General features: G+C 33.3%; 1 protein-coding gene across 1 annotated transcript; it reads right to left on the bottom strand.

Moving 5' to 3' along the window:
• Positions 1-16,831: 16,831 nt before the first annotated feature.
• On the bottom strand, positions 16,832-17,763 carry OR5BE1 (olfactory receptor family 5 subfamily BE member 1). The gene is given in 2 exon segments (XM_070230400.1): positions 16,832-17,008; positions 17,011-17,763. Coding segments are annotated over 2 exon segments (930 nt in total).
• Positions 17,764-18,603: the final 840 nt, after the last annotated feature.

Below are 18,603 nucleotides of genomic sequence, written 5' to 3'. Positions count from 1 at the left end.
AACTAACCACCCCCCAAATTTTACCCATTTAATCCTTACAGAATTCTAGACTAAAAAAATATAGTTAAGCTAAATTTTGACTTCTGTGTAAATGCAGATAACTCACACATTTCTCTTGAGAATGCACAAACACAAATGTCTTCTAATAATTTCTAGTTTGGTTTGAATGGTTACATTAATCAAATAACAAAATTATCGATTATTTATATAAATATGTATTAATGTATTATTTGAGCATGATAAAAAATTCATATCTGTTTAAAAAATTCCTCATTCTCTTTGCGCCACCCCCCTCTATATCTCTAGAATCTATGGCATATATATGTATGTATAAATATTAATGAAGGAGAGTCAGGAACAAAATGGAAATTTGGCAGATAGGAAGAAACACAATGAAAACAAAATGAAACAAATATACAATCAAATTTTGCAAAGTGTACCATTAGAGGGTCTACTAAAGGACTCCATTACAAAACACATTTGGACTGTATACAGTTGAAATCTCAGTGACGTTATTATTCTAACATTTACCTGACTGAGGTGTCTGAGATAATACTACTGTGGAAGATTAATAACATTATATTTGGACTCTAAAATCCTGTATTAAAATCTCTGATATAGCACCTAGCGGCAATGCAACCTTGGAAAATTAACTTTATCCTTCCAAATCAAAGAATAACTAAGGTTGACCGGATCTTCAAGTTTATCTTGTTCAATTTTATGAACATGGTGTGATTGCAGAGTGCTAATATATGAGATGTATTAAAATATGTTTTATAAAATTAAAGGGTTTTAATTATATGTAAAGCATGAATATATATGAAATACAACTCCCAAATTGTATTTAATTACAAAATATTTATAGGGAGTTATAAAATCAGTTTTTCATCAAAACATTGAGCAATAAATGGGAACCAAACCAGAAGCTAAGTATTTCTAGTTTTAGTTATATGTGTTTTTCACATAGCACGATATTTAAGATATATTAAAATCCCTTTCTCATGAGATTAAACCCAGTGAATCTCGATATTCTATCGTATCGGGCACCTTAAAAATACATCTCTGTCAATGAATTCTGACTTTGGGCATGGCAGGAGAATAAGAGCACATTTGTTTAAACTCCTCCGATAATTTTGTATGTAAATTTCTCATAACTCCTGATTTCTCTTATTTTATGTGTATTATAAGAAAGTCATACCTGAGTGAAGACACATTTTATTCCCTATACTGTTCCATTAGAGCAATTATTCCCTTCACTGTAGGGAATTGAAGAAGGATAGACAAAAAGTATGGGATTTATTTACTTCATTCAAGATGTTTTCAAACAGGTGTTTCTGTCAACTAATATTTAAGTAAATTAGAACTGATTGTGTTTATGTCATACTGATTTCACTTTAAAAGACACAGGCTAGAAAGACAAAAATAAAGATATTGAAATTTTATCAAAAAGTGACAATTTTGCAAAACTAAAATTAAATCAGTTCCTCAACTCTCATACATTAAGAAAACATAAAGTACAAGACACCCAAGAGGACACTACCTCAAGCAGTAAGCTTGAGAAGAAGGAAAGCTAAGACAGCAGCTACCACATGTTAACCGGCTACTAGAGGGTAGAAGTTTTGTGAATATTTCCTTATGTAATCTATCTAGCAACCTGCAAACTAACTAATTCAGCGTCCTTTTATAGATGAGAAAACTGAGAACCAACCTGACCTATAACTTGATCAAGGTCACAGTTATTTACTATCAGAACCAGGACTCAAGTCCAGGTTTTTCTGTCTCCAAAATTTAAGCTGTTTCCACTTGATCATATTGCAGACCCATTGTGATATGCCATAATTCTGGAAATGGCACCTCCTAGAGACAACACAGACTAACATCCTCATGAGTTTGAATTCTTTTGTAAAGCCACAAGCTTAAGAAGACCGTTATATTAACAACTACAACAACAACAAAATTGACGTGGCTTCTCGGTCAATTAGCTAACTAGTAAAACATATTTAAAATTTGTATATATCTATCCGTGAGAAAGATGAAATTATGATCCCAAAATGGTGTATTCTCCATTTAATAATTTTCCTAACTTGAAATACAGCCCCTTATTTCTACTACTTTTATTCTGTCTTTTAGCTTCCATCAAGCCATTTAAATCAAGTTTCTAACTTACAAATCTACTGACCTAAATTTATAAAGAGTCTTTCCTATTATATCTGTTATGGTCCCTGGAATACTCTCACTCAATTTTTAATTCAACTCTGAATTAACTAGATAGTTATATCTCACATTGAAATGTTAAAACATAATCTAGTTTGAGATTCAAGGTTATGACTTCTGAAATATTTTGTAAGTGAGGAGAAACCTTTCTTCTTACCTGTGGAAATGAACTGCTCACTCAGTTAAGGTGTGTGATGAATACTAAGCATTTGGACTCTTATAGTAGGTTCTCAAACACTTCTTAAATTCCACAGGGATGTTCCAGGGAGAAAACACAATAATTTTCTTCTGGGACAGAAAAGTAGCAAGATCATTTTGTTTTTTTCTGTAGTAAACAAGAGAATGGTTCTGGAGCAGTGAACTATGTGAAAAAAATGATTACATCAATGCACTTTAGTCTCTAGTATAAAATGTTTCTTCAGTGGAGAAAGAATATGCATCAGACTTGGAAAAAAAAAAAAAACCTAATGATATAAAACATAGACCTAGCTGTGATACTAAATAGCTATGTGCTATTGGGTTGATGATTTAAATTCTTTGAAATCCAATTTCCTCTTACTGGGAATATAACCTGTTCACTTCTCTCAAAATTCTGTAAACACGTACATATTGAAATAATATGAAATTATAAGCTATGACAGGATTCACAATTTAATAAATATTACCAGACTTATTTAACTTTTAGTGGGCTACACTTCTCAGTGGGTTAAGTTCATTGAACATTTGATAGAGGAGATAAGATAAAATACATGGATAGGAAGCATTGACAGCAGAGATGGGGCAGTATAGAGATAACTATAATATTCTACATAATGGCACATTAGAATACTAGGGATCTAGCAGAGTTAAAATTCAAAATCTGAGTTGTGCAGCATCTTTTCCTGTCTTGGTGACCCTATATTGTAATCTGCAGACTAGTAGTAGGGTACATATTTAAAGAAATTCTTCAAAAAGTTATGAAAAATACATAGATGCATAAGCTCTATACCCAGAGATTCTCAATTAGTTGATAGGGAATGTTGGTCATGAAAGCTGAATTTTAAAAGAAAAAAGAAAGGAAGGATGATATTGATAAGCAGCACAATTGTGAACAAAGCTTCCATTAATTAAATGCAATCTCAAATTATGTATATATTCAATGCAACCCTAATTAAAATTAAACTAGAATTATTCTGCAAAAGTTGACAAGGTAATTCTACAAGTTACAAAAAAGGGAAAGGAACTAAGTCAAAGCAGTTTTGAAAAATAACAAAGTAGGACTCATATAATTTGATTTCAAGATTTACCACAAAACTAAAATAATAAAGAGAGAGTTGCATTGCTGAAAAGATAGACATTTAGATCAATGAAACAGAATAGAGTCTTCAGCAATAGATTCACACAATATAGTCAATTGATTTTTGACAAAGTTTCCAAGAAAAATCCATGGAGGACGGATAGTCTTTGTTTTTAATGACCCTGAATATGTCGAGTAGCCTCATGCCACTGAAAAAAGACATTGACTCATTCTTTGCATCATATAAGAGTTGTCTCAAAATGAATCTTAGACCTTATTATAAAACCTAATACTCTAACATTTCTAGAGAAAAAATGGACATGTGTTAATATGGGTTAGTCATCAATTTTTGTACAAAACACAAAATGCCTGAATGTTTGGAGTAAATAGTAATAAATTGTATTTCATCATGTTTAAAATTTCCTTTATTAAAAATACTGTTGAGGGAATGAACAAACAAACCACAGATTTGTACAAAATTTTTGCTGAACAGCTATTCAATAAAGATCATGAATCCAGAATATATAAAGAACTCCAAAAACTCAACGATATGAAAACAAAAGGAAATATAAGGAAAAAAAAATGGGAACAAACTTCAACAGACACTTCAACAGAGAAGATACATAGATTGCAACTATGTACATAAAAAATGTTCAACATCATTTCTAATTGGGGAAATACAATTTAAGACCACAATGTGATCTCATGTACCTATCACTCTGTGCCATTGACCCAGATAAAAGACGGGATATGTCTACACAAAGAACTGTATGACAATATTCGTAACAGCGCTATTCTCTATATTCTAAAACTGGAAACAATCCAAATGTACTTCAACTACTGAGTATATAAACTGTGGTACATCATTACAATGGAATACTATTTGGCAGTCAGCAGAAACAAATGCTGGTATTTTCCAGTAGAAGGATGGATCTGAAATACATTCTGTTAAGTGGAAGAAGAAAAACTCAAAAGCTCACCTACAGTGTGATTCAACCTGTATCACATTCTGGATAAGGCAAAATTTTAACAATGGGGAACACATCTGGCATGTCTCTTGTTGCCAGAACTGAGGGTAAAAGGAGGAGACAGACTTCAAAGTGGTAAGAGGGGCTTTTTTGGGGGGTGATAGAAATGTTCTATAACTTGATTGTGATTACATAATTATGTGTGTCTATTAAAACCCATATAACTGGTACCTTTAAATAGTAGAATTTCTGTATTTATATTAAAATTCAATAATGGTGACTTTAAAATCTGTTACCTAAATTAATATTTAAAAAACTATTATCTAAATTAACCTAGACAATTACCTAATTTCCCCAAAAAATTCTTACCTAAATGAATTGTTGCTTCGGAATAGTGTGATCTTTATAGGGCAGGCAATGATGAGAAAATAGGATAAGACAGGATCTGGATGTTGCCAAGGTTGTCCTTCTTAGTCTTGGTCTTGTTTACAGATTCTGTTCAGTTTCAAAATTCATCAAGATGTACAACTATGAAATATAAACTTTCTTCTCTCTATATTTTCTTCAGTAAAATTAAAAAGGAAGCAAAATCTTATTTTATTGTAACTTTTCTGATATACTCAATATATCCCTATTATTTCAATGATCTATGTATCAGTCTGTCATTTTACTGATAGAATTTTTAATGAGATGGTTATAAATTTTTGTTCTGTGTTAATTTTATATTTTATGTCATATTTTATCATTTTTAAAATTAAAATTTAGTACCTTTAGGTGTATCAGTTTCTATCAAATCTTAATTTTCTTTCTTTACTTAAAATTGGTGTTTGTTCGTATCTCTCTAGCTTCTTTCCTTAAGCATGCTTCCTATAGTGGCTACTCAATCTCGTATTTTTCTGAATCACTCATGATTTCTGAAGTTTTATTTTGTTTCTATGTTTTGGCTTACTCTTTCCAATTTTCTTTTCTTTTTTTTTTTTTTTTTTTCTTTTGGGGGAAGATTAGCCCTGAGCTAACATCTGCTGCCAATCCTCCTCTTTTTGCTGAGGAAGACTGGCTCTGAGCTAACATCCATGCCCATCTTCCTCCACTCTATATGTGGGACACCTGCCACAGCATGGCTTGACAAGCAGCTCATAGGTCTGCACCTGGAATCCAAACCGGGGAACCCTGGGCTGCTGAAACAGAACATGCGAATTTAACAGCTGCAGCACCAGGCTAGCCCCCTATTTCCAATTTTAATGATAATTTCGCATCTTCCTGACATCTTGTCAACTCATTTCTGACATATTTGTATTTCTTGAACCTTAAGTCGTTTAAAAAATTTTTGTGTTATATTATTTTCAGATATATTTTAATGCGATATTCATTTGATTGGTTTATGGCCTCATTTTATGCCCTGATTTAGTAATATTTGGAACATTATTAGGTTATTTGTATTTTTTGCCATTTAAATATCATCACATGGAGGTCAATAGTAATCTTTTCATTCCTTCAATGTGTAAATATGATGGGCATTTTGACTATCAGGAGTAGGTACATATGAAGTTGGAGATATATCAAGGTCACTTTTCCAGTTTCATGCTCAGGGAATTACTCTCGTGTTTTCATGATGGCCTTAAAATATGACTGTCTATCTACTTTAACTCTCAGAACTAAGCTTGACTTGAGTACTATCTGCTGTTTCTTATGTGTAAATAGATCTTGCCTTCCAAAGGAGCATGCTGTACTGTAGACACTATGTTGCTAAAAGAGTACTTTCTGAGTCCTCCATCTTCCAGAAGGTCAATCCCTGTTCAAATTTTCCTTCCTAGTATGTCTCCCCTACTCATTTGACATTCTTCTCAGCACTTTCTCTCCCTAGGTAAGCACTACTTTTAAAAGGGAGTATGTGCTGCGTATTTCTGAGATACTCAGTGACCTATAGCACCATTTCAGTCTCTCATTGTCCCTTGTGACTTTTGATTGAATCTGGGTGGGGGTGGGGACCATCTGGAAAATTGAAGAAAAAGAAAAATTCTACAGGGACTCCCTCTTATACCAAAGTTAAATTTCTTTATTTTGGTTCTAGGCATGTGCATGCGTGCGTGCTTACTGTGTGTGTATATCTATCAATCGATTGATCAATACATTTTATAAATTTAATCTCAGTAAACTCCTGATTGTATTCAGGATTCACAGAATTACATGACTTATAAAGTCCTACAGAGCTTTAAATTTTTGATGTCTCCTCCACATGTCTATGACTTTTTTTGGACTTTTCTCATTACCTTGAAACGTAATCTTCCAATAAGCTCAAAATGTATCCTTTTTCCTTTAAACCACACTTTATAATTTTAACAGAGCAAAAGTGTAATGAATTTGATTGACAATAAATCCATCTGCTAGAGTTTGCAAGAGATATATTGTGGTTTTATACTATATATTAATAGTTTACCATTTTTACTGACTTCTTGCAATATAAAATGCCTTATATTGCCAGGGTGAAGACATTGATTCTCAGAGAAGTTAATGCCAACCCAGTGTCAGAGGTATGACTTAAAAATATGTCTTATATATTAAGAATTCTTATCTAGTGTCAAAACATATATTTTTTAAGGTACCATTTTAAACCGAAGACCAGATAACTTTATCCATTTTATAAATATCAACATGTAGTACAGTATTCAAGAACCATTTACTTTTTTATTATTGAGTAAATCATCATGATGCTATTTTGAAAAAGAAGATAATCGAGGCATATTCCCCTTGGGGAAATCTCCGGTAGGTTTTATCAACAGTTGAGGAAGTGGATATAACCAATTTAAAAAATCATATTCATAGTTTATCTAAACATGCCTTTGTTGTTCTACAGGTAAGAGAAAATTTTAGATCATTTGCAGAATGTTTCAAGAGGTGGGGCCTAGAATATCAAGATAAAATATGTTATGGAATCCTCAGTACTAACTCCTTAGTTGTTGTCTAGTGCATAGATGAATAGAATGTATTCATCACAGTCTGGTTTATATAGTGTCTAAGAATTGAAAAATAATACTTTCTGGACTAAAGCAAAGAAAATAGAAAATACTGAACTATGTTTGTAGAAGTAATGAGAATGCTGCAAATAGAGTAGATGCTTTCATTCTCTAGATGGAAAAAACAGACTAGCTCCAAGTAAAAACAATCAAGAAATTTATCCATAGTGGTCAAGAAAACATTTGACCAATTCAAATATCTGGGGACTTATGTTTTAATATAGTGAGAAAAATAATAATTCTTTTAAGGTTATTTTGCTAGCCATGTAATGTAGGTGCCACTTCAGAATACTACTTATTTCATAATGTTTCTCTAGTTTAAATGGCTTAAAATAAATCCAAATAGATCAAAGATCATGTTTTGTTTTATTTCAATGGGGATGGTGAGGGTAAATGTCAGTTTCAGAATGGAGCCTTGGTATAATAAAACGTGGTCAAAAATGGTGAAAAGTACATGCACCATGAATGAGGCCTAGGATGGAATCTTGGCTCTGGTACTTATAAGCTGTAATAATGTGTGCAAAATTCCATTCGTACAGCTCCCTAAGTGGCTTTTATTATTTCTCTCCTGTTTTGCAATCTTAGTGTTTCAATGTTGAGCCCATGATATTTAGAGTATTCTGTATCTATTAATTTTTGAAAGTGGCTTTACATTAATCATAAAGGTTAATTCTATATTATTAAATTGTTCAAGAATAATAGTAATTTTCTCTTTATAATTCTGAGTCCTTTCAATATGTGCTAATATTGCTTGTCATGCCCATCTAACAGAAACACAGTTTTAATAGAAATTTAATTGAAGTGTTTAACATTGTGATTTTTCACTATGTTATTTATCCAGAGCAAAATTGATCCCACTGGAGTGTGGCCAATGGAATTGTGGAGACCCCTGTGCATTTTTTGTTTTTTATTTTGTTTTTGTATTAGCAGATCATACAATTCACAAAACTCCTTTATTCCCTAATCCATAAAAAGTGCCTCAAAGAAAAATCATAATCACAATATACTTCATTAGATTTAACCTGATAGAAAAGTGCTAAAGTGCATATTACTAATTAAAAGATAGTTGCTACATATAGCTTAAGAATGAAATATCTAGTTCAAGGCTCTAGTCAACTATGTTTTTCAATGATTTAATTATAAAATTAGTGTTGTGGCCCAATATTTGCTAATTTTTAAAAGTAAATTCATGTGATGACAAAAGTTCAATTATATGGGCATCTTAAATTTACACCAAAAATTGACATATTTAAAGTAAATTATTTAAAAATTCATTGTTTCCAATATTTAATTAATCTGCCTCGCTGTGTCTTATTGGATCTGCTTTGTCATTTAAATTTATTGCCATTTGAAATAGGAGTAAAGTTTGGAGGGAAAGTCTAATCTCACAGGTGTCTTTTAATTATGGAGCTGAATGGGGAGCACAGATTTTCAGGTTCCAAATCCTAGGTAATTCTCCTTGTACCAAGTTATCATTGAACTGATGACAAGATGTGTATTGGGCTGGAACTTTTTATTGTGACTCTTACTTGCATTAAAACAGAGATTGATTTCACTATATCCATTAAAGTTTGTTTTTTATTTCTTTTATATTTATTTTTATCTTATCTATATAAATTCTTGTCTGAAACTCTCATTGGTTAATATCCATGCCATCCCTCCCTATGGCATTTTAAAAATAAGACAGATGTATTGGAGGTTTTCCAATCAATTCATTAAGAATTTTTCTAATGAAATGATATACTTTAAAGTATCTTATAGTATTGGTATTAGTGTCTTATATATACACAAACACAGTCACGTATACATATAATCTTTTCTTTAAAATGTATAGTATTAACTTTCATCTCAATATGAGCCAAATTGGATAGGATCCCAAATTGCAATTACAAGTAACCTTATAGTTATATTTGACAAGCTTGAGCAAATACCACCTAATCAATAGAAAAACTAAGCTGACATATTCTCATACACTTCTCCATGGAATCTCTTACTGATGATCAATGTATTCAGATGTTAGGACAAAAGAAACTGTACTACATTTTTTTCCACTCTAGTATGTGTCTTGAGAAAATAATACTTTGAAAGAATTGGGTTGTGTATCTGAAACCTCAAGTTTCCATCCTTTTTCTTTATTCTTTCAACATATATTTATTGAGCAGCTACTAAATGACAGATATGCTTTGTGTGGGACTACAAACATGAGAATGATAGTGTCTCTACTTTCACATTACTTAGAGTTAATTGCCTCATTAAAAATTCCATATTTGTCTCAGTTCTTTCATATTCTGATATTTGTTGAGCTAGTAGGTTCAGTGGCTATCCATATATAAATGGTGTAGGGCTATGTTTGACCACGATCTAGGATCAATGGACATTTAATAAATGCTTGGTCTCTTGAATTCGTATTTGCCTGTAAAGTCACTTTGAGTTCCAGCAGTTAATCAGTTATATTTAACTTTTTATTTAGATATTTTTAGAAATACAGCGTTTCTGTATACGCTTTGCCCAGCTTCACATATGTTAACATCTTACATAATCACAGTACAATCAACACTAAAAATTTTGCATTGATACAATAACATTAACTAAACTACAGATTTGATTGTTTCACCAGTTTTTCCAAAAAGTCTTTTTTTCTGTTCCATGATCCAATCCAGAACATCATCTTGCAATTAGATTTATGATGTCTCCTTATTCTCCTGAAATCTGTGACTGTCCAATTTTCTTTGCTTTTCTTTCTTGACCGTGATACTTTTCAAGATTACCTGTCAAGTCTTTGGTAGAAAGTCCCTCAATTTAGGTTTGCCTAATGGTTTCTCATGATTAAATTGAGGTTATTCCCTATGGGGAAGACTGCGAGTGAATTGATATGTTTGCCCTGTTCACCAAATCAGAGGATACATGAGGTCAATAAGTGATACTACTAGTGATGTTAAACTTGATCACTTAGTTAGTGTCTGCCATACATTTTTACAGCAAAATTATGATTCTTATCTTTGTGATTTATATATGCATAAATGTATATATACATGTATATATACAGATACATTTGGGGAAGATAGACTATGTAAATATTTCATTTATACTTTTTGACATCCTATCAATCTATTGCCATCCTATACTTTTTGACATCCTATCAATCTATTACCAATTATCACTATGGTGTTTTGGTAGCAAATTTTCATTTCCCTTATTCTTTCAACATCTTTTAATAGAAATTCTTGTCTAAGGAAGAGTTGTTCTTTCTTCCCTATGTATGTATTTATTTAGTTAGTTATACCAACATATTCTTATCGATAAGTATTTTGGTATTGGGTTATTTTCCAATACTATCATCATTCGTTCTTCACTTAAATTGCTCTAGCTTTGCTAATGGAACCATGATCAAATTAGCTTGTATGTGCTTTGCTCTTTGAATATGCTTTAAAACCATGTGAAAATTTCTTAGTCTCTTTGACCCTCTCATTGTCTGTGTCTGCAAAGTGACAATAGTAGCACCTGCCTCCTGTGTTTGTGAAGATGAAATTAAATAATACATACAAAACATCTTGCATGATATTGAGAACATAATATGCATTCAATCAATATTTGTCTCATGTCCTTAATATAAATGATTTTATATCTATAAATACACATTTATTAAACTCTGTCCTTCACTGCTGAACATTTACACTAATCATGATTTTTCTTTGCTTTCTTTTTTAAAGTAATGCCTAATATATACTGATTTGTTTCCTCTTGATCAATAACCAGAACTAGTATTTTGGGGCCCAAACTACAACTTCATGCTACATATTAGCCTAAGGCATGCTAGAGTGGTCTGGCATGTTTTAATTTCCATGAGCATTGCCCCTGACCATCAGTTTCATCGTAACCTTGCCTACATGGACTATTTACATCTTACCAAGCTCCATAATTAATAGAGCTCCATAAATCAAAGGTTATCTAGTATTTATTTCATTACTGTGCATAGAAAACGGCCTCATATCTTGGTTTACAGTTTATATGCCCTTCACTTTAAATAAATATTGAAAACCTGATTCCAGTAGGTGGTGTTTTTCTTTTTTTACTGTGATAGGTGGAAGAATTCTTATTTTTGTTATTATCTTTTATTTATTTACTTTTCAGTGTCAAATATTTTAGTACATGATAGGTAAGAAACTCCTATGAAATAATTAACCCATCAATTTATTAAACAAATAAGTATTGCACATCTACTATATTTCCCAGTAATCTTGGAATTGTGAAGCTGAATGAGATATGGTCTTTTCCTTACAGGAATAAACAGTCCAGAAGAGGAGTTGGAAAAGTGAAAACAAAATTTATAATCTGATGATCTGGAGGATCCTCCAGGGGAGGCCAAGGCCAGAGAGTGCGTGGGCTCTAAGCAGCAGGGGCAGCAGGCAGCCTGGGACCCAGGCCCAGGCTGAAATTCATGCAGAAACCAAGGCAGCAGCAGCAGCAGCACCCCAGGTTCTCAACTCCCCCTCCTTGGGCTGGGGAGCTGGGGGATGGGGGTAAAGGGGTGGGGAGAGGCAGGGACAGGTAACGGGGAAGAGAGGGGAAGGAGAGAAGGGAAAGAGGGGGGGAATGGGAAGGGGAGGGGAGAGGGAAGGGCTGCTGTGCAGAGCAGACCTCTCAGGTGGACTGGAGCTGAGTCTTGGACCAGAGTGGAGGCTGGAGGCTGGGAACATGCTCAGAGGCCATCACATTCCAGGTTTCTTGATGATCAAGTGTATGGTGGATGGCCAGGGAGCAGTGGCTAAGACATGCCTACTCCTGAGCTGTACCAACAGCTGCTTCCAGGAGGAGTAAGTGCCCACTATGTAGTCAGCCTCACACTAGAGGGGCAAGCCACACCTCCTGGGACTCAATGGCATGGCCAGATAGGAAGACTAGGATCACCTGAGGCCTTTATGTTATCCAATAATCGATGTCTTCCTTATAGGCTTCTCTGGCAAATCCAGCCTCATTTCAAAATGTGAAAGAGGAGTGGGTACCAAATGTATTATTTTTTTAATAAGTACTTGGGTTGATCTCTGAGATGACCCCAAACTTTAGCAAGACTGAATGATATAAAAGAAAAACCTATATGTGTGGAACAAGGACAGAAACTAGCAAACGATACAGGAGCCTGCTGCTATGTGGAATGTTCACCTTTCTTAGTTATCATAATTAGCTTTTGAACAAATTGCTTTGTAGTACTGTGCAATAAAAAGAGAACTAGGCTGAAAGCTAGAATGCCACTAATTACCCAATGCGTAATGAGGCCTACTGTGTATATATATGTGTGTGTGTGTGTATATGTATATAAAATATAACCCATTTTTTATATATATATATATAAAATATATATATATTTTTTCCTCTATTCAGTACTTGGTTTTCTCATCAGAATAACAGATTATAAGGTCCCGTTCAATTATAAATTTCTATGATTTATATGACAAAAGAACATAGTGCCAAACAATAGGCCATTGTGAGCTCTTCGAAATTCGTAAGTTATAATCTATTTCATAGCCATCAGCAGACTGCCTAATTGTTGGAATGACACTGGGAGGCCAACACACATAACCACCCATCTGATACTCAGGCTGCTCCCTACTACTCCCAAATTGTTGTCCATCTTTGGCTTCAATCTTGCAAGCGATCTTTATCTTCTGTGAATCTCACACCATCTTGGGATATTATATATTGCAAAACCTCATTACATTGAGTCGAAATATGTTTCTACAGCTTCAAGTAGTCAAGATATCATTAAAGATAAATTTTTTGATTTTCATATGCATTTATTTCAATTTCTAAAATTCTTATCAGTGTATTCCTTCAACCCTACAAAACAAATCTAATCCCTTCTTCCCATGACATTTCTTCAGTAATAAGAGACAATTATAATCTGTTCCCTGACCCTTTCAATTCTACATTTCTCCATATGACATATTTTTGTCATCCTTGTTGCTTTCCCATACAAAATGACTTAAACAAATTGGAACATTTAAATATGTAATATCCATAACTGCATATATTAATTCAGGATTGTCTGCCCTCTGTAGATTAAAGTAGAACCCAACACCTTAATATCTTCATCTTATCATGCAAACTGCAGACATATATATATATGTATATATATTTATAGAGCAAGAGAGACAGATTTATATATAGATACATAGATATAAATTGATAATATATTATTATTAGCATTGCACTACTAACAGAGGCTTGTAACAGCAACAAAATCAAACGTATATCTTCAGGTTGGTTATAGATCTAAACAAAAAGACTACATATACTCATGTGCCATTAAATCAGATTAAATTACTGGTTTAACTTTATAAAGCATAGAGGTCAGCCTGGTGGCTCAGCAGTTAAGTTCACACATTCACTTCTCGGTGGCCCGGGGTTCGCCAGTTGCGATCCCAGGTGCAGACATGACACCTCTTGGCAGAAGCCATGCTGTGGTAGGCATCCCATGTATAAAGTAGAGGAAGATGGGCATGGATGTTAGCTCAGGGCCAGTCTTCCTCAGCAAAACGAGGAGATTGACGGTAGTTAGCTCAGGGCTAATCTTCCTCAAAAGAAAAAAAATAAAAAAATAAAAAGCATAAAAATTTTCTCACAAACAAGATCACCAAAAAGTGAAGACGTAGATGCAGCAAACTTCAGGGAAATCTTTTCTTGACTAGGGTCCCTTAGTGATTGTTGGAGAAATTATCTTTGTGTATAAACCATCTTGCTAGGTCTGACAAGTTAATTGTTGCTGTCCTTTTATATTTCTACCTAAATCTACTGGGAAAATTTGCTCTACAAATTTACAGCTTTAGTAAGAAATATTTAAAGACTTCTGGGTTCCTCATAGTTTTAATGGAATTACTAAAACAATACGTCTGTCATTCTATAATATTTCAAAATGCCCATTTCCTTGGATTTTACCCATTATATTTGATTCAATATGCCTTCCTTTTCTTGATTTTGGTCCAATGACTATGTCCTCAAGTCTACTTTCGAGTAAAAAGAATAGAAAAACTCTATGTTCTCAAATATTTTCTCATGAAATCAAGTGATAATTTGAGGAAGGACGAACATGATTGCTCATTGTATCTTCATTAATTTTCACAGTATTGGTTTTGACTTTTTCTTGCATTCTTGAGATTTTATTATGAGGTCCATTCATTATTTATTTATGTCTATTAGGTAAAATAACTAAACTTTTAAATAAATATAATTGCATTGATGAAAGAATTAGGTTTTATATAAGTCTTTTGGAAAGTAAATTAGCAAAGTATCAAAATAAAAATATTTCCATGTGTTTTGTCAAAGAATTTCATTATTAAAAAATATTGAGATGGAAACAATTAGAAAAATGAAATTATCATTATATCATATATTATTTTATATGACATTAAAACCTGAAGTATTAACACCAGGAGATGGATGCTTTCGTGGCCCCAATGTAGATTTAAATTTTAGTCTGTGATTGTGTGATAACATTCAGACAGCTGCTTGCCATGTCCTAAGGATTCCTTTATTAAGTCATAATACTAGTTTTGCTTTTAAAACTTAGTTATAACAGTTACAGTGCTTAATTATTTTTTTGGAAAAGGCATGGCTGTTATGGTTATATGCAGTTAAAATATTTGACAATGGGATTATTCTGGAAGAAAATATGGACCGTATAGAGACAATGAAGTAAAACTTGCTTTAACTCACTTTGTTACAAATTTACATATATTCAATTGTTAAGTAATAATAATGATTCCATAGATTTATAGATTTTAACAGAGATTTATTGCTATGAGCTAAATATTTTTCCATTTGATAGATATAAACACTCTTCCCAAACTGAAAACCATTGTTCCCTACATATTGCAAAGGTGTCATTAAGTGAAGGCTATGTTTGCTTTCTTAACAATTGTGATAACAACGGTACTGGACTAGGTTTTTGGATGCATGTCTGAGTGAGTGGAGCAATAAACACTATATGGAATGATGAACATAAGGAAAATGGGGTTCTATCGTCATTTTCTTTAACAAAATTAGCACTTTTAAATGGTACTACTGTTTTATGGAAGTTTTCTAAAGGCTAATTTTCAGCAAATTCCAAAGTACTGATACAGTAGAGGATCTTTGCATTGCCATTTTGGTATTTCTGTTAAACAACTGGCAGAAATGGAGTTCCCATAAAAAGAACCCCTTCTGTGCCCGTGGAATTATTTTGTAAAGTTAAATATTCAGATTTTAATAGTTCTGATAAAAAATGGCATACAAAACACATACAGGAAATTCTATTGTTTATGTAAAATGGGATGAGGCCTGTGAGTAAGTATATGAATATATGTGTGTTTGAATTCTATTTCTCAAATATTGATGTTGTCTTCTTTTGGGTAAGCTTTTAACTACATTGATCCTTTGTTTCTTCATCTGTAAAATGGGTCAGCTCTTCCAGCATTGTAAAGGAGAAGGAAGAATAAGTTTATTCTCTGGAATCGATTCTCAAGATATGTGCATGTATTTCTATTTGTATGTTTGTGTGATTGTCACCTACTGGTTCTACTATACCCTTTATAAAAACTGAAGATCCTCTTTTATAACTAACCAAACCTTAGAAGATAGTGTAAATTTATTATATAGGAATTTAGTAGAAATTCAAAATAATAATTTTAGAATTGAAAGGATTCAAATTACGCAGTGGCGTATAATTATTTTGAACGGAAAAGAGTTGGGATTCAATAGATGCAGAAAGAAGCTTTTTCAGAAATTCCTTTATCTAACTAAAGGCAGAAACTTCTGCAAGTGAGACTGCCATAAATCCTCTCTCCCTGGGGAATTTTCCCTGCCAGGAAGAAAACAGAGAGGACCACTTGCACCTGCGTAAACAGTATCACAAAATTTCTTATCTCCCATTTGTTCCGTTAAAAGTCCACTTGTTTTTGCAATGGAACCCATTATTCCCTCTCTCTTTTCCTTTTTAAATTAGGTGTATAAACCCCATCACTAATTATTGAGTAAAGCACTTTTTTGGTGCACTCTTACATACACATGAATAGACTTTGTCTTTTCTCATGTTAATCTGTCTTTTGTCAGTTTCATTCACAGGACCGCAATTAGTAATCTTAAGAGAGTAGAGCAAAATGTTCTCCTCTCTGACAGAATGTATTGCATATATATATATATATGTATATGCACACACATATTATTATATAATTATCCAGAAGTCAATAATGAATATATATTTGCACATAAGCTGCTTTTAAAACACCATCCTTCTTTTCTCCAACAAGTTCCAAAGGTATTTAACAATGTACCTGTCTGTAGCATCAATAAATATTCCTTAAATATTTATACTTGAAAATTCATGGTCACTGAGGAAATATTTTTCTCTTAATAATTCTTTTAATTGCTTCTTTGGCTTCTGTGTTTCTCACACTGTTTATCAGAAGATTTAGTATTGGCAGCAAAAGGGTATACAGCACGGACAGGATTTTGGCTGTATCCTGTGGACAGCTGGAGCTAGTTCCCAGGTAAGTAAATATCACACTGTTCCATAGACAAGAGTCACTACCATTAGGTGGGAGATACATGTGCAGATGGCTTTTTATCTGCTCCCGGTAGATTTCATCTTCAGGATAGTGAGAAGAATTCCTAGATAGGAACAAACCACTATCAGAAAGGTAGTCACTGATGTGGTTCCAGAGAGGGCAGTAAATAAAACCTCACTCTACTGGGTGTCAGAACAGGAAAGTTGAAAGAATAAAGGGATATCACAAAACTAATGGTTAATGACATTGGGCACACAGAAAGACAGACAGAGCAAGCTGCTCGGGTGGGTGAATGAGTTGGCACAACCTAGTAGATAGCAAGCTGTCACCAGCTGGGTGCAGAACCTGGGGGTCATGAGGCCTTTGTAGTGAAGTGGATGGCAAATGGCAACATACTAATCATAGGCCATTGCAGCCAGGAGGAAGCATTTGATGGTCAGGAGCATGCTGGCAAAGGAATACTGCTGGAGGCAACCGTGATAGGAGATGACTTTCAGTCCTGATATGTAGGTCACCAACATTTAAGGAATGAAGACTAAGGAATAGCAGAAATCCAAGAAACCCAACTGGCTAAGGAAAAAGTATTTGGGAGAGTAGAGCTGGTTGCTGGCCAAGATTATTGTGATGTTGCCCACCATAGTGATGAGACGGATCAAGAGAACCAGCACAAAGACGACAGTATTTAGTTCAGGGTTGTCAGCCAGCCCCAGGAGGATGAATTCAGTTATCACACGGACATTTCTGTTAGCCATTTATCTGCCTCCCCTTTGAGGGATCTGCAGGGAATGAGAGGAAAAAGAAAACAACCAAAGAGTTTATCTGAAATATATGAATTCAATCTACTAGCATCTATGGAAAAGTGCACAGTTTTGTTTAATTATAACAATCCACAGTAAAGTCACTTCTTGCAAGTTTGAAAAGTTAGCCTGATATAAAACTTTAATTGGATCAAAGGCTCACCAGGGATATAAACTGGCATTACACACCAACAAGGAACCCTGGAAAAATTAAAATCCCGCTAAAGATTCCTAAGAGAAATGTTTGTTTAACAGAGAGCGTTCAGGAGCTGGATCCTGGATAACAGTATATTCCAGATTCCAGAACACAAGGTAAGTACCTATATTTTAAGGAAGTACAATACTTAACGAACAACAAAACAATTCAATATTTAATATGTAAATTTTTGAGATATATAGCAAAATTATCCTCTATGACATCTTTTAACTGAGACAAATAATACATGACACATTAATAAAACAAGAAAGAAGAAATACATATATGTTTATATACGTATATACATAATATTATTTAATACAATTTATAGATTATCCATAAAAGTAGAAAATGAGAAATAAAAGGGTCTAATGTAGAGAATGAAAAAAATTCAAACATGTTCTTTCACTCATCAAACAACATTATGTATTTGTTAAAACTCACTTGTTCCAAGAAGTCATTCTTTTCTACTCCAACAGATAGTTATCATTTCATCCTCTGGTTTCCTCACATTTATTATGCCATGGCTTGGGTTAGTCCATATCAGATTTTTTTCATTAAGATTGAATCAGAAAATGTTTTCAATATGTTTTAATCCT

This window comes from Equus caballus, chromosome 12, assembly GCF_041296265.1.
Source record: "Equus caballus isolate H_3958 breed thoroughbred chromosome 12, TB-T2T, whole genome shotgun sequence".
Classification (NCBI taxonomy): Eukaryota; Metazoa; Chordata; class Mammalia; order Perissodactyla; family Equidae; genus Equus; species Equus caballus.
Note: the sequence above shows the minus strand (reverse complement) of the source record. Positions and strands in the feature narration are given on the sequence as shown.